Source organism: Chrysemys picta, chromosome 6, assembly GCF_011386835.1.
Source record: "Chrysemys picta bellii isolate R12L10 chromosome 6, ASM1138683v2, whole genome shotgun sequence".
NCBI lineage: Eukaryota > Metazoa > Chordata > Testudines > Emydidae > Chrysemys > Chrysemys picta.
In genome coordinates this window covers 12,260,681-12,284,755 of record NC_088796.1, presented here as the reverse complement: position 1 = coordinate 12,284,755, position 24,075 = coordinate 12,260,681, and the positions used below count along the sequence as shown (strand labels likewise).

Genomic DNA, 24,075 nt, shown 5'->3' with positions numbered 1-24,075 from the left:
TTGTGCACGTGAGCACGGACATACTCAGCCCCCCTCCCAGTGACTGCTCCTCATCAGATAACAGCCCTACCACTGCTGCTCGCTAACAGAGGTCTCTCTTTAATTCAAGTGACAGAGGTCTCTGCTGTGGTGCTGAAGGTCCCCAGGTTCTGCTCCCTGCTGATGACCCTGGGTGTGCGTATGTAAATCAGGGCATATAAGGGTGTGTGTGTGTGTGTGTGTGTGTGTGTGTGTCTTGGACTCACATTGGAATACACAGAATGCACACTGGAATGCACAGCCAGTGGTATTGAAGGACCCACTGTGGGGTGGGATTTGGAAACGACATAGAAGGTATGGATAACCATCCTCAGAGAGTAGTTATTAATGGTTCCCAATCCTGGTGGAAAGGTATAACAAGTGGGGTTCCGCAGGGGTCTGTTTTCGGACCGGCTCTGTTCAATATCTTCATCAAGGACTTAGATCTTGGCATAGAAAGTATGCTTATTAAGTTTGCAGATGATACCAAACTGGGAGGGATTGAAACTGTTTTGGAGGACAGGGTCATAATTTAAAATGATCTGGACAAATTGGAGAAATGGTCTGAGGTAAACAGGATGAAGTTTAATAAAGACAAATGCAAAGTGCTCCACTTAGGAAGGAACAATCAGTTTCACACATAGAGAATGGGAAGAGACTGTCTAGGAAGGAGTACGGCAGAAAGGGATCTAGGGGTTATAGTGGACCACAAGCTAAATATGAGTCAACAGTGTGATGCTGTTACAAAAAAAGCAACCATGATTCTGGGATGTATTAACAGGTGTGTTGTGAGCAAGACACGAGAAGTCATTCTTCCGCTCTACTCTGCGCTGATTAGGCCTCAACTGGAGTATTGTTTCCAGTTCTGGGCACTGCATTTCAAAAAAGATGTGGAGAAATTGGAGAGGGTCCAGAGAAGAGCAACAAGAATGATAAAAGGTCTAGAGAATATGACTTATGAAAGAAGGCTGAAATAATTAGGTTTCTTTAGTTTGGAAAAGAGAAGACTGAGAGGGGACATGATAGCAGTTTTCAGGTATCTAAAAGGGTGTCATAAGGAGGAGGGAGAAAACTTGTTCATCTTAGCCTCTAAGGATAGAACGAGAAGCAATGGGCTTAAATTGCAGCAAGGGAGGTTTAGGTTGGGCATTAGGAAAAAGTTCCTAACTGTCAGGGTGGTTAAACACTGGAATAAACTGCCTAGGGAGGCTGTGGAATCTCCATCTCTGGAGATATTTAAGAGTAGGTTAGATAAATGTCTATCAGGGATGGTCTAGACAGTATTTGGTCCTGCCATGAGGGCAGGGGACTGGACTCCATGACCTCTCGAGGTCCCTTCCAGTCCTAGAATCTATGAATCTATGTCCTTACTGCATTGTAAGCTGGCTCTGTGGGACCCAGGCTTGCGGAATCCATGTTACCAATCCAGTTTTGGAGCATACACACCACATTGTAGACCTGGGTCTCATAGCTGTGCTTTACACGGACCTTCTGACTCCGGTCCATGGCTTGAGTTGTGTCCACTCTGCAAAATAACAGAGCTTGGACTCAAGTCACAGTGGACAGTTGGGCTCTGACCTGTCCCCCCAGCAGGATCCTAGGACCTGGATCCAGTGTCCTTGCTGACCCGAGTCAGACTGATTTGTGTGTGGACAGAGAAGGGATGTGTGGGCTCAAACCTCAGTCAAAGCCCAGGTTTAGTGTGCAGTGCAGGAGTACCAAGGAAGGTAGGCAGAGAGATGAATGTGGTGGGAGGAGACATCTGTACACAGCTTTTTCCCTAGTGCCCCTGCAGCCAGCTCAGCCCTGTGGGATAGAAACTGCAACAGAATCTCTCTGCAGCCCCTAGCGTTCAAGCCAGCTGATGTCAAAGCTGCCCCAGAGTCTCTGCATGGCACAAGCTGTGTCACCCTTCCACAAGACTTCCCCCCTGGCCCAGCACAAGGCATAGCAGGGCAGAGGCTGCGAGAAGCAGATCCCAAGCCATGCTTGGCTCCACTGGGTTACAGGCAGATGCTGGGCCGGGGGACTGAGCATTGCTCTGTGCAGAGAGACAACAGCTTCCCGGCTTAAAGAGTGTTTGGGAAGCGACAGATTCAGTCCTGGCTTGGGGATCTCCCCGAGCTGAACTTTCCCAGAGGGGACTCATGCAGGGAAAGTGACCCCCCCTTGTCCGGATCAACAGGAGAATAGACAGAATGGGGATAAATAAAGTACCCCAAGCAAAAAAGCACCTGACACCAGTTCAATCCCAACCTGCAACCCCCTACTATTCCAGCCCTGGGCTTCCCCTCTGCTGATGCACCTCAACCTTGATCACATCCTCCCCTGTATTCCAGCCCTTAGCTCTCCTCCAACCAGCACTGCTGGAACTAGGGGTGCTGCTGCAGTTCTGGCCTTCCCCCAACACACCCAGCACCGACGATGCTCCTCACCCCTGACATACAGCCCCCGGTTATTCCTGTCCTCAGTTCCACTTGCCCACGTAGCTCTGCCAGTGCCCCTCAATCCTGACCCACAGCCCCCTGCTATCCCAGCCTTGGGCTCCCCCTCCTACACACAGCTCAGCCAGTGTCCCTCAAACCCAACCCCAAAGCCTGTCCTTCCTCTCCACCCCACTGCTACACCAGAAGTCTATGGTGAATCTTTAGGAGTAATGTGACCTAAGTACTTAATTTGTTTGTGACCTTAGGCAAGTAGAAATAACAGAATCCCTATTGCCAAGTGACTTTGATGATGCCCCTTAGGGCAATTCCAAACCCATCATCTGGAAGCAACAAATACGCTCAGAGTTGGCAATAATGACTATAAGCCAAGCCAACCAACCACATGCTGTCAGAGGCAGGCACTCCCCTGGCGTGGATCTCACAAGCTAAGCAGGTTCTGGCATGTGCAGGATTTAGAAAGAAGGCGTCAGAAAGCCTGCAGAGGCTTCAGAGAGCAGGGTAGGGCACTGCCTGTCACAGCCAGTGCTACCTTAGTGCCTCAGCTTGGTAGTAGGGGATGCTGTGCGGAAGGGAGCAGAGTGGGGTCCCAGTGGTTGGGCCTGTGCTGCAGAGAGTGGGATGGGGGCTCAGTAGGAGGTGCTCTCCCCTCAGTCAGTGCTGACCCCAATGCCCCAGCAGCTGCTGTGCTGCAGCAAGTGCTGAGTTGCCTATCAGAAATAACCAACTCACTGGTCCCACGTTGTCATGAAAGATCCCTCAGCACTTTCGCCTTCAGTTATTCCATTCTGTCCCCTCCCCTAAAATCCACCCGTGGCTGCATTAGGACACAGGCTCCCCATTCACTTCATGTTATTATCTACCTGCCCAATCACAGAGTTCATATGCCTCTTACTCCAGGCATATGAACTCTGAACATTGCTGCTATCTGCTGCCCCACCCCAGAGGTGGCTGCATTTCAGTGATCCCAGCTCATCTGTACCTGGAAAACACAGGCTGTTTACTGAACTGGGTCTCCGTTTCCCAAGCCCTTGTTCCCTGCCCCAGTGTTATGTGTGTTACGTGTCCCTGCCTACAACGGCTCCACAGAAGAGCCAAGTCCGTTACTGCCCTGTTCATTGTTTATGTTTAGAGCTGCAATTCAGGGTGGCTACTGAGGGTCATATGGTAAGAAGGTAAGATTCTGTATAAACAGGAAATAAAGACGGTCTGACCAACCATTGCATCCTGGGTCTCTGTAATCTCTACAGTTACACACATCAGCTACGCAGCTTGACACTTCACGTCTCCAAACTCAGTAACTCATGTTTTTCTGCTCCAAGGCTCCCAGTTCAATACTGGTGCCAGCCAAAATGATAGTCATCACATCAACACTTGTGTTTAGAGGAGTTGTAGAGCATGATATATTTTTTGTTCTTTACTAACAGAGTTGAGGGGGGCAGGGATAGCTCAGTGGTTTGAGCACTAGCTTGCTAAACCCAGGGTTGTGAGTTCAATCCTTGAGCGGGTCATTTAGGGATCTGGGGCAAAAATCTGTCTGGGGATTAGTCCTGCCCTGAGCAGGGGGTTGGACTAGAATACCTCCTGAGATCCCTTCCAACCCTGATATTCTATGAGTATTGCAAATGGTCAGATGAGGTAGCGAATCAGGCTGGTAGATTTATAGGATGACTTACAACAACAGTTCTAAAGGTGTAGGACCAGGTACTCGGTGGGGTAAACTGGCATAGCTTCACTTAAATCCAAGGAATGGTGTCTGTTTACACCAGCTAAGCAGAGCATCTAAGGGAAAAGTGTATATCCTACCTGCCAGCATGCCCACTGCTGATCCAACTGCAGCGTATAAGCAGATGAGTGGTGATGCTACAAAGACAGCGAGCAGAAAAATGCCACCAGTCCAGGGATTGTCACAACCAAACACCGAACCAATTCCCACCAGAATGGATTTTAGCAACTGCAAAATCAATTACAAAAAAAATGACATGCCAGAGTTAATGACAGGGTTGCAACCACAGGGGATGTAGCATATTTTATTAGAGCTAGTTGGAAATCTTCCGAGAGTAAATTTTCTGTTGGAAAATGCTGTTCTGCCAAAATGAAAATTTCCCCTAGGAATGTGTCAATTTCAATGAAATATCATTTTGGAAAACATTGGGAGTCGGTGGGGGGAACAAGTATTCTGATAAGATTGAAACTTTCCCCTTATTGGAATGGAATGTTTTAATTTTTGTTTTGAAATGACTTTTTGTTTTAAATTTTATTTTATGTTACATTATAAATGGATTCTTTTAAATGCCCTTTCGTAGGGAATTTCAATGTTTTCTGGTTTTGTTCCAATTTTGGAAGCGATTCAGTGCTGTGGCACCGTAACAAAGAGGTTTGCCACACAGACCACGCTATACACCTGTTCTGTAGATAAATATTAGACATCAGTTTGCTTTGCCATCAGTTTGGCACCTTCCCTGGCACCAGCCAAACCCATTCCAGTTCCCTTATGTAGTTCTGTGCTCCATATTTTGGGATTATGCCGTATTTAATACCCTTCTTTCCCAGAGACTACGTGCAATGGAGTGGCATGATTCTGCCTTTAGTGGACCTTACCAGTGGCACTTCGATTTCAGACCAGGTGATGTTGGGCACTGATGTTACAGGCTGAATGAGCGTCGTAGGGAAGAAGAGGTTGTAGTGTCCAGTGGCAGCCAAGTAAAGAGACACGGCAATATTGAAAGGCAAGGTGAGAACAGGAAGGTCCCATTTACTAAAGACTGAGCCTAAAGCACTGGAAAGAATGGGGCTGAAAAGAGAAGAACAACAAGATCTTTCAGACAGCACTAATAAATTCTACATACCAGTGAGGGCGGTGGTAAACATCTTCACCTGAAACTGGCTGAACCCAAAAGGAGAACAACCTCTTCGTAGATTTATCTGTCCATCTCTTGTGATGGCATCTGTTACCTATGGGTTGTTTTCTGTGTCCTCCTTTTACCTTTAGGGTTTATAATGACTAGAGTGAACAGAAACAGCCTTCCCTGTCCTTATAAGTGACTGGTATTGCAGGTGGTCACTTACACCAATCAGGTCAGCCTCTAGCCATAAGCAAAGCAGCAGAAAGTATGGTACTTTGGCACAGATTCTTAAATATATTTAGGCATCTAACTCCCAATGGGATGCAGGTGCCTAAATACCTTCAAGAATCTGGCCCTTATCTCCAAATTAACTAGGTACAATGTCCATTCATTTTCTAAAAGCATACGGGGATGATCTTGCTTCTGCTGAAGTCAATGGGAGTTTTGTCATTGACTTCATCAGGAATAGCATTCAACCCACAAATGTAAGTTTGTGCAAACAAAGAGAGATGGGCACGAGCTGTAAAGTTCAGATCCAGAACTTGCCCCTACTTCTGGGTCATTCAGATGCATGGTTTGGGGGCAGCTAATGGCTGGATCCTCGCTCAGTTATATTTCATTAATATAAGAGCAAGAAGTCTAATGGTAATAATTTCAATGTCACCTACCCAACTATTCACTGTTGAACAATCCTCTCAAGAAATGAAGGGGATGACCATATTGTGAAGATCTATAAAATCTACTGGATGTGGCATCTATGCACCACTCAGTCAAGAAATCCAGTGTGGCACCCAAGCCCTACTAAGGGCAGTCCTGAAACCCCAATACCTAGTGGAACCCCACAGAGGACACATGATCATATATTGAACATCTTCACAAGCTACTGTGAGTGGCGTCATATTTTGACATCTTAAGTGGGTAGAGCTTAGATTGTGGGTGGACCTAAGAAGAGTCTTATTGCCTCTCACGTTGACCTCTGAAGAAAGTGAACCGAAAAAGAGCGCAAAAATGGCTGAAGTTTCAAAAAGTGAACAAGCATTAGCAGAAATTTTTAGCTTTATTTGCCCAGCTGTAAATATGGTTTTGTTTCAAGTTGTATTAGTTAAAAATGTAAGTAAGCTACAGTAGATAACTCATGGGTCAGTAAAAGTAAAAAAGTCAAACTAAGAATAGAAAATATTTAGGACTGCACATTAAAAACAAAACAAAGAGCAACTTACCATGCCATGGATGTAACAACTATAGGCAGTAGAAGCCACCAATAATAGTCTCCTTTGTCAGAAAACACAGCTATGAGTAATCCCAATAAGGTCCCATTATAGCCATGGAGTCCTGTTTCTATGGCTGATCTGTGGGAGACAGATGAGTCTTTATGTTCACTTGAAAATGTATTAGAAGACCCTAATTACACTGTCCAGATAACAATATCCCTTCAAGCCCCCGTGAAAGAGTGTGTGAGCTGTAAGGTAATTTATGGAAGTTCTGTGTCTGAAGAAGTGGAAAGCAATGATCAATGTGGTGATTCTGACAGGTAAACAGCTGGGGCTTGTAGCAAAACCTTGATCTACCTAAGGCTAGCTTGTAATTGTCTACGTTTGGAGGCCTTTCTAACCGGGAATATCTACAGCAACAAAACCCAAGACCTACCTAAGTATTTCCATAAAAATAAATTAAAAAATGCCAATGGAAACTGGTGGTAACTGGGTTCCCTAATGCAGTAGGAATTATAGTCCAGCTGGAATGTTCCAAGCTGAGACTGTAAAAAGGAAACCAGCAGCATAAACAGCAAAGAATAAATCAGATTTCTAAAGTTATTTCTATTTTTAGAATCAGTGGTGTGAAACAACATAGCAAATAACCATTTTTTTAAAAAAGTGTCATTTTTTACCTGATAGCTCTGCAGAGTTCAAATTGGAAATCAAAGAGTAGAAGTATTTGGCTCTGTGATTTGCATTTTAGTCCATATCTATTCTTTATTCTATAACACGGCTACCCCTCTGATATATAGTTCAAATGTGAATTTGGTCAGCACCAAGAACAACCCCCAGAGATAAACATACCTGTCCTGACTCAGAATAAGTGCTGCTAACGTTGAGACAGATGTTCCTAAACAGCCTGTGAGCGCCCACCAGGGATTCTGGACCAGGAATCCAGCAATCATGAGACACCCACTGAGTGGATTATTGACACACATCACCTGGGACATCCCCCGCAAGACCCAGTCAATAAATTGAAACACTAGAGGTTTATCTGAAAGAGGAAAGTTCATCAGAATGAAGAGGCAGAGGGATATTCTTATTTTATTTGTATCGCAGTAGCATAGATTCCGAAAGTTTAAGGCCAGAAGTGACCATTAGAGCAGTGGTTCTCAACCAGGAGTACGTGTACCCCCGGGGGGTACACAGAGATCTTCCAGGGGGTACATCAACTCATCTAGATATTTGCCTAGTTTTACAACAAGCTAGCGAAGTCAGTACAAACTAAAATTTCATACAGACAATGGCTTGTTTATACTGGTCTATATGCTATATGCTGAAATGTAAGTACAATATTTATATTCCAATTGATTAATTTTTATGATTACATGGTAAAAATGAGAAAGGAAGCAATTTTTCAGTAATAGTGTGCTGGGACACTTTTATGTCTGATTTTGTAAGCAAGTCGTTTTTAAGTGAGGTGAAACTTGGGGGTACGCAAGACAAATCAGACTCCTGAAAGGGGTACGGTAGTCTGGAAAGGTTGAGAACCAGTGCATTAGAGCATCTAGTCTGATATCCTTTAACAGGCCTTTAGATTTCATCCAGTTACCCCCCTGTACTGAGTTCAACAATGTGTTTCACTAAAGCATCTTCCAGAAAGATATCCAGTGTTGACTTAAAGACATCAAGAGATGGAGAGGCCGTCATTTCCCTTGGCAAGTTGTTCCAATGGCTGATCACCCTCACTGTTAAAAACCTGCATCTCATTTCTAATTTGAATTTGTCTGGCTTCTGCTTCCAGCTTTCGGTTCTTGTTTTGCCCTTCAGTGTTAGTTGAAAGAGCCCTTAAGAGCACAGTATTTTCTCCCTATGCATCCGAAGAAGTGGGCTGTAGTCCACGAAAGCTTATGCTCTAATAAATTTGTTAGTCTCTAAGGTGCCACAAGTACTCCTGTTCTTCTTTCTCCCTATGAAGGACACTGTCAGCAAGTCGTCTCTCATTCTTTTTTGATAAGCTGAACAGATGGCTCTCTTCAAGACCCTCACCGAAAGGCATTTTCTCTGGCCCTCTTAGCATCTAGGTGTCAAGTCAGGATTGGGGCCACGCTATTCTAGGTGCTGTACACACATCTACGGGTTAAGTCTTCAGTGACAACAAAGCCAATGAAAAGACAATCCCTGCCCCCAAAGAGCTTACAAGCTATGTAAACGACGCAAACAATCCTGGGATCTGCTTTTCTCAAAATGCCCTAAGCAATTATTGTAGAACTGGGACAATGTATCAGCCAGACTGGAAAAGCCATCTCTGATTTATCACATTCTAGGACAACTGTTAGATCTGGCATGGGAAAAGCTAACTGCTCCAGGGTGTAGTTGGCAGAGTTCCCTATTATAAAGCACACTGGGATATACTTGTACAAACTGGCTTATTTTATGATGCCCACAAAGTTGCATAGCAGATGGTGGTGAGAATCTTACTCATTTGTTTACACACTGGAATTTAGGTAAAGTTAAAACAAGTCTCTAGGAAAACATAATGAAAAAAGCAAAACCCTTTTGCAATGAAAGGAGGAAGGAAATGTATCAGGCCTGGTCTACACTACAGAGCTAGGTCGACCAAAGGCAGCGTACGTTGACCTAACTCTGTAGGCATCTACACTAAAATGTAGCTGCCATCGATGTGGCTTGCCCACTACACTGACTTAATAACTCCACCTTCATGAGCGGCACAGAGCTTAAGTCGATGTAGTTAGGTTGATGCAGTGTCGGTGTAGACATTGCGTTGCTTACATCGGCTGTTGCTGCCTTTCAGAAACTCTTCCACAATGCCTCACACTGGCAGTTAAATCAGTGCAAGGTTCTCCTAATGAGGATGTGCACCGCCGCCACAAGGTGCGTAGCGTGGACACGTAAAACCAATTTAATTACTGCAGTGGTGGTACGTCGACGTAACTTAGGTCAACTGAATTTTGTAGTGTAGACTCGCCCTCAGATGCTAGAGGCATGTAAGACCCAATGAGCCAACCCAGGCATACGTGCAGTGACTGTCACAGATGCTCAGAAGCTATGTAAGAATCATGGAGGGTCTACCTCTCTGGGCTATGATATGGGAGGCTACCATGCTCAATTACCATGTGTGTGTGTGTGTGTGTGTGTGCAAATCAGTTACCTGCCTGCACAAATGGACAAGCCTGTGTTTTAAGGGGAGCAGTCACAGACATGGCAACACCAACTAGGCATGCAGTTGCATGGGTGCTCTTGTTCACTTAAACTGCGTGCTTGATTGTTGGCAGTTTGGGCCACTTAGGACCCCATAATACCATCTTTATTCAGGCTGAGGAGTATGAAAATATGCAAGTCAAACTGCAGATGCTAACAGGACTTCTTAACTTGAGCAAGAGCAGCAGGAAAGGACCTTAGTGTGGGTGTAGCTCTAGATTGTGCCTCTGGCTAATGTGACTGTGTAGGGCTATAGGAAGGGGTAAAGATTGTCCTCTCCCACGCCTTTCATAGCCCACGAGGGCTGTCCAAAGCGCATGGTGCTCCAGATGCTTCTCCTTGGGAGTAACTGGGCAGGAAGTAGGTGCAGCCATGACTCTGTCCCATAGACACACTGGCTGGTGGAGGTGGCTACCACTGAAGTCAGAAAAGGGTGTTGCAAGTTATTCCCCCCTGCAAGTCTCAATCCTAGAATGCAAAGACTGCTGGTGCTTCCCCTAGAGACTTGCACCAACATATCTCCCCTTATTAAGAGCATGCTACATGTATGATCAAGCCATGTTCGATGTAATATACACATTAATAGATATTATGTGGATGGTATTAATATAATATACATTACATATATGGGTATTGCAAGGTTACATTAATTAAATGCATTATGCTCTTCCCACAAATTCTGTTCACCCATGTCAAACATCCCACAGAACTTTGCAAAGCTGAAGTCAGCTTTGGCATTAGAAAATAGAAAACTTGTCAAAGTAAAGATTCATGAATACTTTGTACCAAGCACAGTTAGGGAGCCCTGTTATGGCTCATCAACACTTGGAATGCAGCATTCAAATGAGGGATGGGAAAGTATAGACAGGTTCCAACCTGGCACAACATGTGGGTTAAACTTTAAAGTTCAGTGATGTGTAAAGAGATTGGTAACTTGTAAAGCCATACTAGAAATACTACTAGTGAATGAACCACAAGTGTAGTCAAACAACTGGCCACACTGTTTAGTCAATAGTTGTGACTGGTAATTGCTTTACCTTTAGACCCACCTCCAGACATGTTTGTTCCTCCCCTGATATAGGAGACAGCTCTGCTGACGCGTTTCACACCTGTTGTCCCTCTGTTCTGATTTTTAGTGCTTTTCTCTTCAGTGATTTTGGTTTCAGGAGCCATGTTGCCCTTCATATCCTTCTTCAGGAAAGGAGAGAATGTTATGACAGTTCTCAAATGGCAAGCTGTTTTGTTTTCAAAGCCACTGATAAGTTTTTTTGATTTATTTTAAAATATTATGATGGCAGGAATCATCAGGGGGTGCTGACATATAACATCATGCAAATTCTTTTTCTTAGTGTGTGAGCAAGTTTTGGCTTATGGGAAGACATTCTGTGTTAGTTTCAGGTTATGCAAGGTTAGGTTTATAGGCATCTTCAGGAGAGGGGGAGCTGTGTGAGCAGCAAGAGAGTTTGCTCTCTGTGACTGGAGTCAATATTTGAGACAGAGTTGCTTGCTGGGGACCAGACATTGGTGCTGGGCTGAGATTCCTGGAGGAAGGGATCGCCCTACATGCTGTTTGACCATCTCATTTCAGGAGTGGTGTGTATATTACACTTTGGCTATGTTTACACTATGAGCTAGGGCAGTGGTCCCCAATGCGGTGCCCGCGGGTGCCATATCGCCTGCCGGGGCATCTATGTGCGCCCACGTACTGGCCAGCGGACAAGCATCTGCCGAAATGCCACCGAAAAGCAGTGTCAAGAGGCGTCACCGCCAAAATGCCGCTGATTTTCGGTGGCATTTCGGCGGCGACGCCTCTTGACATTGCCGCTTCCCAGAGGAATTTCGGCAGATGCTTGTCCGCCGGCCACGGTCCTCGGTGGCTCGTCGTTCGGTGCCCGCCACCTGGAAAAGGTTGGGGACCACTGAGCTAGGGGTATGATTCCCACCTCGTGCACGTAAATAGTAGTGTAGCCGCGGTAGCATGGGAAGCGTACCTCTGTAGTTCAGGTGGGTTTGGCATGGCTAAGCTATTATTTATACTTGCGCTAGCACAAGTATGTTTACGTGAGTTGGGCATCACACCCCTAGCTCATAGTGTAGACGTAGCCTTAGACTCTACTCAGACCCCATGCCACTGATTTCTGCTCCACTGGGAAGCTGGCCTGCAAGTCCCTGGACATCTGCTACCGCTTGGCAGAGGGATGACACTGATGTTCAGATGGGATCCCAAATGGGAAAAGGCACCAATACAATGTAAAACTTTGAAATGACTGAGTATCAAAGCTCAGTGTAACTCAGGGCTTTGTGAAATTGAAAAGAAATTTTTGCAGTTTCTTTTTAGATTCCATGCCCACATAATATATTTTTAACCAAAACCCCACAAATAATTCTGCACTAATTTTACTTGGCTTTAATAAGCAGAAAAGTAGTAGCTCCAGTACTTACAGCTGATTCATTCTCCTGTTGTTGGTGTGGAGGGAAAAACTGATCCTCATTTTGTCTATCCAGATGTTCAACTTTTCCAAAAACTGTAGGTACAGAAGAAATAGATTTGCTCACTGCACCTCAAATTCCTCCCTCTCATGGTGGATGTGCATAGACTGCACACGTTCCAAGTCACTCAGGATGGCTATGCATTGTTACTTGTTAAACCGCTGGTATATCACAATAGCATTTCAATTATAACTTTCCTTCAGGATGGTTGTTGTAAAATATTTCTCTTTCCAGGGAGGATAGCCATGATCTTGAACTTTTAAATCACCTTTGCACCTAAATAGCAGAGAGTATCTCTAGGATCATTTGCATCTTTAGAGCTGGTCAACATTCTTTCAGAAAGCTTTCAGTTTGGTTGAAACTTTCTAGTTTCTCAGTGAAAAAAAAAAAACGAGCCAAAAAGTGAAAAAAGCTTTGCTCTGGTTTCAGGAAAAAGTTTTGGTTTTTAAAAACTGAAAATACTTAGCAAAACCCATTTCCCCCCCCCAGTTTTTGAACACAGAAAACATCGGGGGTGTTGGTTTAAAGATTGCATCAAAGGATTGATTTTTTTTGGGTGGAAAATTAAAAAGGAAATTATTTAAAAAACATTTCCTGTAAAAATAATTAGCATTTGTTGACCAGCTCTATAAATCTGGTCTGTATTTTAAGGGCTCCCCAGCTACCTCTTTCTGGGTTTATAAAATGAACTGATATCAGCAGCCGTTCTGGCTGTGCAAAGAATGTATGTTCAGCCTCCATAGTTGATAGGGCTGATTTATTAACAGATGTCACCACAGTTGAGGGTTCTGTTCACATTGAACTGAAATCTTTTCTGCCTGTGTCTGGGGGACTATGCAAATGAAGATTAAAGATCTAGTGGTATATTCCGAAACAGTAGGTGTATCCTGGCTAACTTTCTCATAGAAGCATAGAATATCAGGGTTGGAAGGGACCTCAGGAGGTCATCTAGTCCAACCCCTTGCTCAAAGCAGGACCAATCATGATATTTTCTGACATCCAAATCTGGGTGTGGTAGCTAGGCACCTAAGAGCTCCCATGTTTATACGTTAACTGGACTTGGAGGCTGGAATTGGGGCTAGGGGGTTTCTTAAAGAGGTTCTCTCCTCAATGCCCCATGTTAGGCCACATATTCAAAATGGCAGCCTATATTTTTACGTTTGCATTTTCCGTCTGCAACTCAATTGTGGGCACAAATCTGAATACTTGTGCCTAGGGGTCTGAGTCAGGTGCTCATTGTAAAGGGACTGTTGTCCCCTTACTAACACTCAGTGGGGGTGTTTGGTTGGCTAGCTCCCAGTACCAAAAGAAAGGGGAAGGGTCGATGGGAAATCAGGACCCTGAGACTGACAGTCCCCAGGAACAATGGGGAGAGGCCAATGCTCCAGGTCAGGCTGATTGACAGGGCGGACAGGCACATCAGGGAGTCAGGATGCCAGGGGGTCCTGTCCTCCCTGTGAGCTGGGATTGCCTGGTCAGACAGAGTGGGGCCGAGCTAAGGAGAGAGCAGGGGCCCGAGCTGGGCTGGGGAGCAGAGCCGGGCCAGCCACAGGGGCCAGAAAAGCAGCCCAGGAAGAAGGTTAGAGCTGGGAGCGGAGTCACAGAAGCAGCCCAGAGAGCAGACCTGTGCTGGGAGCAGAGCTGCAGCCACCAGAGCTGAGGCTGGAGCCGTCCGGAGCCGGGTGCGGTGAGCAGCTGGGCAGAGCGAGGGGGGACCCTGTGCAGTGGGCCCAGTGCAGGGAGATGCCCCCAGCCAAGGGGCCCTGCAGGCCAGACGTGGAGGGGGATCATAACCCTGATGGGGTGGGGACGACGCTGGGAAGAAGGGTCCTGCCACCTAGAACCTGAGGGCTTGTGGCCACCACCAGAGCAAGTGTCCGACCCGCAGCGTCCCTGCAGCACAGCCAGGGCCTGAGAAGGGGTCTGGGACTTGTGAGGAACAGACTGTGAACTGCCCTGACATCCAGAGACGCTGGTTGGGATGTCCCCATGCCACAGAGCAGGGTGACGAGTTTTCCTTTAACCTTTCCCATTTTTTCCTTATTTTTTTTAAATTGGTGGCTGTTTAATAAATTGTATTTGCTTTGAACTGTACGTAATGATCAGTGGGTCAGGGAAGCATCCAGTGCAGAGAGAGCACCCTGGAGTAGGGACACCCCAGCCTGTGCCTTAAGTGACCACGACAAGGTCGAGCCCCCCAGGAATACTGGGCCCAGCCTTGTTGGGGTTACAAGGACTTTGCCACACAGGAGAGTGGAAGGGGAGCCCTCGAGGTCAGGCAGACCTCTGGATAGAGGGAGTGGGAGCGAGGACTCAGATCCTTTTGCTAGCCCACTTCACTGGGGTACTGTCTAAGCCAGGAAAGTTCCTCACAATAGCGGGACCATTCCCCCGCTTACATCATGTTTGCAGTTCATCTCGGCTGCACAAAATGAGTCTGCTAAGTTCATAAGCACAAATTTTTCCCACCAAAGAGGGAGGCCAGGCCTCATCCCTATGAAAAGCTACCCCATTACCTCTTTAAGTGAAGAAAGTGGATCTCAGTGCTTTCACGGGAGTAGGAGCCCCATAAAAGTACCTGAGCTATGGGAATATCCATGCCATTGTAGCCATATCAGCAGGTGAGAGAATCAAAATGGGATTTCCCTTCCAGGTTGCAGACATCTCTCTGCACTAGGTTTGTCTCTGTAATTTAGTAGAGATGAATCATCTATCTGAGTTCCTCTCTCCAAAACCTCATACAAAAAGCCACAGGTACTTGAGAATCTTGATGGCCCAAGGTAGCTAGTTCCCAGTGGGAACATCTTGATGGGAGAAACTTCTACTTCCTCCTCACTGTACCTATACCCTTTCATATCAATCTATGAAAATCTCTCCGGGGTAAGATTACTATGGAGCAATCCTGTCAATAGGATATAGTTTTGGAATTCCAGCAGCAGCAACATCGCTTGCAAGAGACTCCTATGAACTCCAAAGTTAGTAACTCATAGACTCATAGACTCTAAGGTCAGAAGGGACCATTATGATCATCTAGTCTGACCTCCCGCATCATGCGGGCCACAAAACCTGACCCACCCACTCCTGGAAGAATTCTCTCCCTTGACTTAGCTGTAGAACTCCCAAATCATTATTTAAAGACTTCTAGTCGCTCAGAATCCTCCAGCAAGCGACCCCTGCCCCATGCTGCGGAGGAAGGCGAAAAACCTCCAGGGCCTCTGCCAATCTACAGCTGAGTAGGCTGTGGGTCCCCTGTTTAAACTCTTTCCTTTCATCTAAATTGAAACAATCCTCCTTGTTTGTGATGGGACCTTTAATAGCAAATGAAGCCCACCCCCAGAACGAGGATACTTTTGTTATCCTGACAATTACAGAACATCAGAAAGCTGAGGAGGTGTAAGGTGGTAGGGCACATGAATTTGCAGAGCAATCTGGAAACACCTAATTTTGAAGGCATCTGGATGAGGACGAAGAGTTTCAAGCAACTAGTGGCATTAGGTGCCAAACCTGAGACACAAGGTGACTGATGTAAATATTATTATTATTTATTACCTCACCCACATTTCCCCTGTAATATCCTGGGACCAACACGGCGACAACACAACTTGATATGCTCAGAAAGTGCTGAGCACCTGGCTCTTGAAAGTGTCTTCAACTGAGCACTCAATAATTCACCCAAATTTGTTATTCATCCTCCTGGTTACTATGGCTTCCTTCACTGTTAGACAGCCCAGGCTCCCACTTGCATAGAGAAGTGTTGTTTTAAGAGAATGTATGGGGAAGAGGTCTAGAAAAACTCAACTCCTTTTATGAACTCCCCTCAAAAATATGAAAATATCTGGGTCACGCTTGCAAAAATCTCAAGCTCTGCTATCAGGGCTGCCCAGGATCATGTGAGAGAGGAAAGACAGGAAGAGATGGAGCAGAACCTTTACTTCTCCTTCGCACGGGCCAGCGTGTAGACTGCTGATCGAATTGAAACAAGTTCCTCTGCTTTGGCTGGATATCTCCTTGGCACTCATCCGCTTCCAATTCAATTGAATGTTCCTCCATAACACCATCTGATGGGCAAGAAAAGAAAGCAACATGAGAAGGTAAATGTCTGCTGGGACTGTCTAATGCTGAGGGAAAGGCACAGAGGGAAAACTTAGCTACTTACAGAAAGTAGCATTTAAAAAAAGGGGAACAGAAGGTACAAGTGTAGGGAAACCCTTGGAGTGTGATGCAGTGAGAGGAAGCAAGCAAGAATAACATGCAACAAACAATCAGGCAGAAGAGAGGTGTGGTCTTGTGATTGGAGTGGAGTTTCAGTCCCATCTCCTGCACTCAGTCCCTCATTGGCCTTGTGGGGAAGTCACTGACCTCCCTGACTCAGTTCTCATCTTCTGCAGAATGGGCATCTGAGTCCCTCTCTCCTAGAGGCGTGACGTGGATTGACTAGTTAATACTTGTCAAGTGCTTTGAGGATGAGAAGAGCCAGGTATAATTCCAATCAAGTTCAGTTCAATGATGCTTTGTTGGGATGACAAGCTGTGCAAGTGTGTCCAAAGTGCAAGGGAAAAGAGAGGCCCCTCAGGTGTCTTAGGGGCAGGTCTAGACCCGCCCAGCGGAGGGTTACTCTCCATAGACGTGTACACATACTCCAGGGGCTGGCTGTTATGTGTCCCCTGTGGCTGAACGAAGGGGTATATTTTCAAGGGTACAAGACTTTCAGTGGAAGTCAGGTGCCTAAGTGCCACTTAAGCCTTTGGAAACCTACCCTTGATTTTCAAAGTATCTCTGTCTGCAGCACTAAATTGAGATGATCCCTTCCCTGTGCTCCTGGGTGGAAGAACACAATTCCATTGTAATGCACCCCTCTGCCAATGTGACTGAGACTGGCTTTTCCCTCAGTCTTCAAGAGGATTCACCCCCCTTTCACTGATAGTTCGGCCTTTAGTCCAACCCACTTTGTCAGACTGTTGCCTTGTGCCCCTCTGCTCCCAACAGCTTCTTCATCACTTCCCCCATCATCCTATGAAACCACAGCCAGTTGCCTCAGTAGCACGCAAACTTCCAGCTTTGGGTATTTTTCAAAGGTGGTGCAGTGTCACTGTTCCCTATTGTAGTTGTCGCTCTGGGCGGGCATCCCTAGGTGGCCTGGGGCTATATCAGTTCACGTCTGAAGGAAGCACAAGCTCGTCCTGTTTTAGCAACTCCTGGGGCAAGAATCACCTTCTCTTTAGCTTCTGAACCCTTGTAGCTCTTTTCCACGTCAGCTCTCCATCGCCTTTTAAATCTCAGCTGAAGACTGGTTTCTTTCCTTCATTGCCTGGAGCTCTTAACTTCTCTCTTGGTTTGCTGGTGCTTTATTTTAAATGTTCACAGCTGCGTTTTTCACCTTGGGCAAAGCACCTTGGAATACAAAGCTCTGCAAGAGACAGGTGCGTTGCGTTGGTGGTGGGCGATCGTGGGGAGAGCTGCGGGAGCAATGGTAGCATGTGTTCATATATGAAGATGTTAATGACGGCTAATCAGCACATCATCCCAGAGATGTGCTCTTTATAGCAGATCATACACCTACCTCTCATCGTCGCCGAACAAGCTCTACTAAAACAGGTGTTAGTTAAATTCTCCCACTCCTCTAATCAGGTAATTCCTCTCAGTGATTCTGGTGCTCTCCTTTGTCTTTAAGGCAATATCTGGGATTCTCCTCTCAAGAGGCTTATTTGCTTTCCTCAGACCTCTTTCCTCCTCAGTAGGCTTTTTCATTATTCTCTCTTCTTTTCACCTTTTAATGAGTGATTCTTGCACTGCTCTGGGTAGGAAGCTTTGTACGTGACAAACGATAACATTCTGTTTCTCTCCTCATTCTGAGTAACCTTTTAGTGTCATCGGCATACCGAGTATTCTGTGTGTGTGTGTATCTGAGTTCTAAATTGGGATCCCACTGCGTACCTGGAGGCAAGGGAATTTGTCAAAATAGGCTGCATCCAAACACCATTGGCCATATCCAGCCTCAGTGAAATTCCATTGACTTTAAGGGGACTGGCATCCTTTCACCACAGGACTGAATTCTCCAGTTCTCAGGTGGCTTTGCTGATAGTAGCCATCATGCTATATTCTACATGGATGCAATTTCCCTGGCAGGCCAGCGTTCTTACTGAACCAGCTAGCCTGCCATTGGACTGCGATCCAGAACATTTCAGGGCACCGGAGTCTTGGAAAGAATCACAAATGTTCTGCTGGGTTGGGGCCACAGAGAGGGAGATGCCACTGGTTTATTAAGTGAATCTCATACAGAGTTCACTAAGTGATGTTTGTGCTCTTCAGTGCTGCTATCAAATATGTGCCTTTCATACTGTACAGACCTAGCAGTGAAATTCTGGTCATTTTTGGTTTCCTGCATGCATAAGGGAATCTTGCAAGGTGCTGAGCTGAGAGCACTCTGACCCTTTCAGGAGATTCCCAACATCCGGCTGTTAGAAAGCTCTCCTTTACTACACAATTTTCCAGTGCTGTAGATTTCAGTTTAAACACTGGAAACTAACAGCTTTCATAGACATGTAAATACATCTCTCAATTTAAGTGCTCTAACAATGCCCAAATCCTGTAAACCATCACTTTTCCTGACTGTTAAAGTGGGCTGCTGTCACCTCTATGTAACCTCTGGTGCATCTCTTACTTGTCAATCTCTTTCTAACATTGTATGCAGTGTTGTTATAGTCGTGCTGGTCCCAGGATATTAGAGAGACAAGGAGGGTGAGGTAATGTCTTTTATTGGGCCAACTTCTGTTGGTGAGAGAGACAAGCTTTCACGCTTACACAGAGCTCTTCTCTCACCAATAGAAGTTGGTCTAATAAAATATATTATCTCATCTACCTAGTTTCTCTAATATCCTGCGACTAACCCAGCTACAATACTGCATTCTGCTCTCTGACAAACATGTGGATAATACTTGAGTCAAAAGGCCCTTAGCCAAGAGTTTGAAAGCCCTGGCTCCACAAATCACATTATAGAGGTGATTACTCCATGGACTTCAACAAGATGACACATATTTCTTTAAAGTTACTCATAGAATCATAGACTTTAAGGTCAGAAGGGACCATTATGATCATCTAGTCTGACCTCCTGCACAATGAAGGCTACAGAATCTCACCCACCCACTCCTGTATCAAACCTGTGTCTGAGCCATTGAAGTCCTCAAATCATGGTTTAAAGACTTCAAGGTGCAGAGAATCTTCCAGCAAGTGACCTGTGCCCCACACTGCTTATAGCTTTGCAGAACTGGGGCTGAAATAACCAAATATGCTTTTTCCTTTTTTGGAGAAATATTTCCCTGCTTGCAGCTCTATCTAGCCCAGGATCTCATCAGAACTCAGTTGCTAGGCAGAGCTGTCAGGCTTTGCAGGGGAGACGTCTATGCCAAACTCAGCTTTCTGCAGGACGTGGCTGTCACATTGTGTGGAGTGGTTCACGACCAGGAGTGCCAGCCTCAGGGCAGACTGTCAAGAAGCGGGACAGATACCCCCAAGCTGGTTGTGTGTTCTGTAATTAGATTTCACTGGCCCACTAATGAGTGTGAACTCCTAAAGTACTATACCAGTCTTACCAGGGAGTCACAGACAGTCCCCTTGGCATTCCAGTCTATTTTGCCACCCAGGCAAGGGGGACTTAGCGATAGTTGGATTCCGTGCACCAAAGATTACAAAATATTCAGGTTGCTCCCAGTCCCAAGAGACCAGTCACTTATTCAGCATCAAGTCGTACCTTAGTTCTCACCCCAAAGACAACTCTTGTAGCCAATCTAAGGTTTTATTAATCAAGAAAAGAGTCCAAACAGCAAAAGATGAAAACTTTTCTTGTTAGCTACTTTTATTTCCTTCTTCCAGAATTCAAGAAACTGGGATGAGCCCTTTTGCATGTAGCCTCTTCCTGTGCGAGGGGCAATTAATATTATTTGTATTGTGATATCCACAATAGCCCATTTAGTTTTGATAGGCCCTCTGGATGGACAGGAAACGATCCCTGCTGACTGGGTTCACAGTTTCACAGCAAAAGTTTTACAGTTAGGAAGCCAAACTTAAATATTACCTTACAGCATATGATAAAGTTATTATAAATAAGGATTAATGCCTGCAGCAACTTACAAGCATTTCAAAAAGTCTAAACACTAAACACATTGTTACCAGACCAATACCCATCTGAATCATACTAACACACAGGTGAAACAGACTGGTTTCCTGCAATGAATTTGTCCGTGCTCGGCTAAGGCCTACAGCCGTGGCAAGAGCTGGCACCAGGTCTGCCAGCATCACAGTGGAACTCTGCCAGCTGAGTTGGTACTGAACCAGGTCACTATTAGTGCTGTGCTGTTGGAGGTTCTGCCTTGCAGGTGAGTCATAAGCCAGACGTCTGGACCTTTTACAAACATTAAAGAGCCCATGCAACTATTGCCATGTGAACCCTAGTGTGCTGGCTAAGTTTTCAGTTTGGGTAATTATGAGGGGATCTCAGCTAGGGGGAATGTAATGTCAGTGGGAGGTATGTCAGGTTGTGTGTGCTCCAATATGTCTTAGATTTTCTTTGGCCAACTATGACAGAAGAGTTTTGATTAACACTGTCAGAAACCTTCTGGGATTTTTCTTCTTTTGCCTCGTCTTCAAGGACATTTAGAGGTGTACGAGATCAGCTCATTCTCTGCTTCTTCATTTCACTTAAGCCTTATGTTCCTTCAGTTTTTAGGTGAAGCTTTATCTTGTAGGATCTGACTTTAGTCCTTAAGCCCACTTGGGTCCATGTTTATGCTTGGCACAAAGCCTTTTTTAGTGAAGAGAGGGCAAAGTAGGTCCAAAATGCTGCCATTCTGTTCTGGTAGCGTTCTGGACAAGATCTGGAGGGGAATGGTTTTCCTATCCTGTGAATATTTTCAAGATAATGCAAAATGTTCCATCATGAATCAAAACAAAAAGTGGAAATCTCAAAATTTCATGAACTGAAAATCCCCCTCCCCCAATATTTTTGGTCATGTGAAACATTTTTTCATAATTTCAAAACATTTTAATGTTGACCATTTATTTAAAATATTTTTTTTTACTACAGTCAGTGTGCATTTTGAAATAAAGAGTCATTTTGAACCAGAACACTGGAATTTTTTACAATATGGCAACAAACCATTCTGATAGTTTCCGAACTTTATTTCTCAAAATGTTTGAGTTGAAAAATTTATCGAAACAGACCCCTTTTCTGCAACAAGTTTTGGTTTTGATGAATCGGCATTTTCCAACAAAAAATGTTGTGTTGAAAAATTCCAGACCAGTTCTCTTCTCCACTCATTTTGCACTCATGTTAATAATCCCCCTAAGGGACAGTGCAATAGAGAGCCATGCCCAGGGGATAACCCACAACTGGCACCAAGTCCAGTGCTTCATCTGGTTAAGTAGGTCAGCTAGCTGTGGGGACCAATCCAATGGGAATCTTTGATTTGGCTTTTGTTCATTACCTCTGCTGTCCTGATAGGACGGTAGAGAGAAAAAAAATAACAGTAACTGCATTTGTCACAGTCTTCCTCAAAGTCCCCGTTCTTCCCTGTGCTGCTCCTTGCTGGATGTGTGGTACAACACAGGTAAGATGGATACATACTTTTGTGGGTTTTTTTGTTGGGGATTGTTATTTTTCTATTTGTATGATGGAGAAGATGGTGTTAATGGCTAACACAATTATCAGTAAGTCATTTCCTTAATCTGATGATAGAGGGGAAATATGAATATCTTAACTGCAATGTAAAATAAGGAAAAGACAGCAGATACAGAGAAAGATGATGAATTCAATAAGTATTTTAACAATTTATATTATGGATTTAATTATGGAATTTGGGGCTTAGACAAGATTTATGTGATGCCAAAAGAGTAAATCAGTCAGTCAGTCTTTCCGTTGCATTTACAAACAAACTTCCTCTTGATTTTAACCACAGCTCATTACAAGGTTCTTCTCACAGTATTATTGTTCTATTATGGCAGCATCCAAAAATCCTAGTTGGGTTTGGGTCCTTATTGTGCTACCAGGCAAATGTAAAATAAAAGTTAGGTCCTACAATATTATGACTATGAATAATAATAATTTGTTTCAAATTAGTATCATATACATTTATAAGACACCCATTATGTTACCTGAATGCATTTTATGAGACTCAGATCAGGAACAAATATTTCCTCCAAAATATGATATATATAACCTTAGCCCTCATTGCACAACACCTAGTTGTTGAAGACGTGAATTGCTGATGTGTGTGTGTGTTTGACAGATAGTACGGAAACTTCTAATTCATGTGCTTTTGAGATCAATCAGCTACATTGGGGATCACAAAGTGTATCCCATTTGTATTGGCTAATCACCAGTGGGTTTCTGCTCTCTTCTTTTCATTCTCAGGTAGTAGACTCGGTTGGCTTCTGGATAAGTGACTTTGCAGAGTGGCAGCTTGTAGATTGCGGAATTATTTGTAGTTAGGAGCAAAAAGAGAAGCGCAGAGAAGCAGAAAGGCCAGGTGCAGGCTGGTAATCCAATCTGGGTAGGGGAAAAAGAATGTGTTGACAGAATTTTATATCACATTTTTATTATTCCCTTTGCTTAGCTCTCCAGCTTTTAGTCAGAAGCCTGAGAAGGATGTACTTCCTCAAAGAACAGTTTTGACAATTATGGTGCACTTTGGGATTCCTCGTATCTCCTCCCCGATATTCCCCCCAAACACACTCATATCCCTACCCCTTGCTGGCAGCACAGAGAGCAATGCAAAGCCGGGCCAGGTTACAAGGAAAAAAAGGGAGCAAGTTCCAGTGAGACTCTAAAAGCCTAAAATTAAATTGGTACAAAAATGTATCTGGCCAAGATTACTCTAGGGTCCTTGTGGCTCTCCAACTGAATTCTTCTAAAAATGAGGACACTGGGTCCAACCATCCTTTTCCTGATGCATCCTTAATTCAGGTATATGTAACAGAGGCATCCTATTTATGCAGGCCTTCTGCTCTAAACCACTCTAGATACAATACATTAACAAAGAAATCAGATGGGTACATTTTAATATGCATATATGAAATTGCTGTCTTTAAACATTCATATATTTAAAGCTACCAAACCTATTGTCTTCAAACTTGGCTTTAGTTTTGATCCCCCAAGTAATATCTAAAAACAAGCACAGTTTGATGGTTCTAGTTTCAGCTATTTTTGAGTCATATGGGTATACATTTTATATTTTTACCATATGAGAAAAGATATTCTTTCTCCACATTAACGATCCTCGAAAATGACTGCAACAAACATTTTAAAAAAATGATTGGATTGAGACAAAGCAAGGAAAAAATTGGGAACAAATAAAAAAAATATCAGCCTAAAGGAGTTTGTCTGGGTAGAATAAAAGTTGTATCCCATTCCAGAGATAGTTGTTGGAATCAACTCATATACACAAGTGCACACATAGAGGATAGTGTGGTTTGAAGTTCTCTGAACTCCTACTGTCAGCAGTAGAGTCTTTAATCTCACAATACACCAGACAGACTCTATACAATAAACCCTACTGGCTTGCAGAATTCTTACTCCGTTGCTGTCAGAACTGTTATTGTTGTCATACAGAAGTCTCTGCGTTCTGATATTCTGACAAAGCCAAAATACCTATAAACTTACCACAGACAAGATGTTGGCAAGAGCTGCTCCAGCATAGGCACAAAATAATGCTGTGAAATGAACAAAGAGACTATGAAACAAGTTAAAAGTTGCTCAATGAATTAGCAGAGGTAGCAACTCTCTGCAACTACACTATAAAGTAGCTACTGCTTACTTACTGCTAGCTAGCGTAAGGATTAGAATTAGAATTCTGGTGCAGGAGGGCT

General features: G+C 44.5%; 1 protein-coding gene across 2 annotated transcripts in view; it reads right to left on the bottom strand.

Annotated features, from left to right (window-relative positions):
- The window catches only part of SLC14A2 (solute carrier family 14 member 2), a 407,766-nt gene that overhangs the window by 8,774 nt on the left and 374,917 nt on the right, over positions 1–24,075 (bottom strand). For both annotated transcript variants that reach the window (XM_042850712.2, XM_065549949.1), the window contains 9 exons: positions 23,870–23,919; positions 22,588–22,756; positions 16,143–16,274; positions 12,169–12,251; positions 10,764–10,917; positions 7,369–7,558; positions 6,529–6,657; positions 5,064–5,256; positions 4,269–4,416 (listed from right to left, as the gene is read on the bottom strand). In XM_042850712.2, the coding sequence (XP_042706646.2) occupies positions 4,269–4,416; positions 5,064–5,256; positions 6,529–6,657; positions 7,369–7,558; positions 10,764–10,917; positions 12,169–12,251; positions 16,143–16,274; positions 22,588–22,756; positions 23,870–23,919 (1,248 nt within the window). The remainder of the gene's footprint in view (positions 1–4,268; positions 4,417–5,063; positions 5,257–6,528; positions 6,658–7,368; positions 7,559–10,763; positions 10,918–12,168; positions 12,252–16,142; positions 16,275–22,587; positions 22,757–23,869; positions 23,920–24,075) is intronic.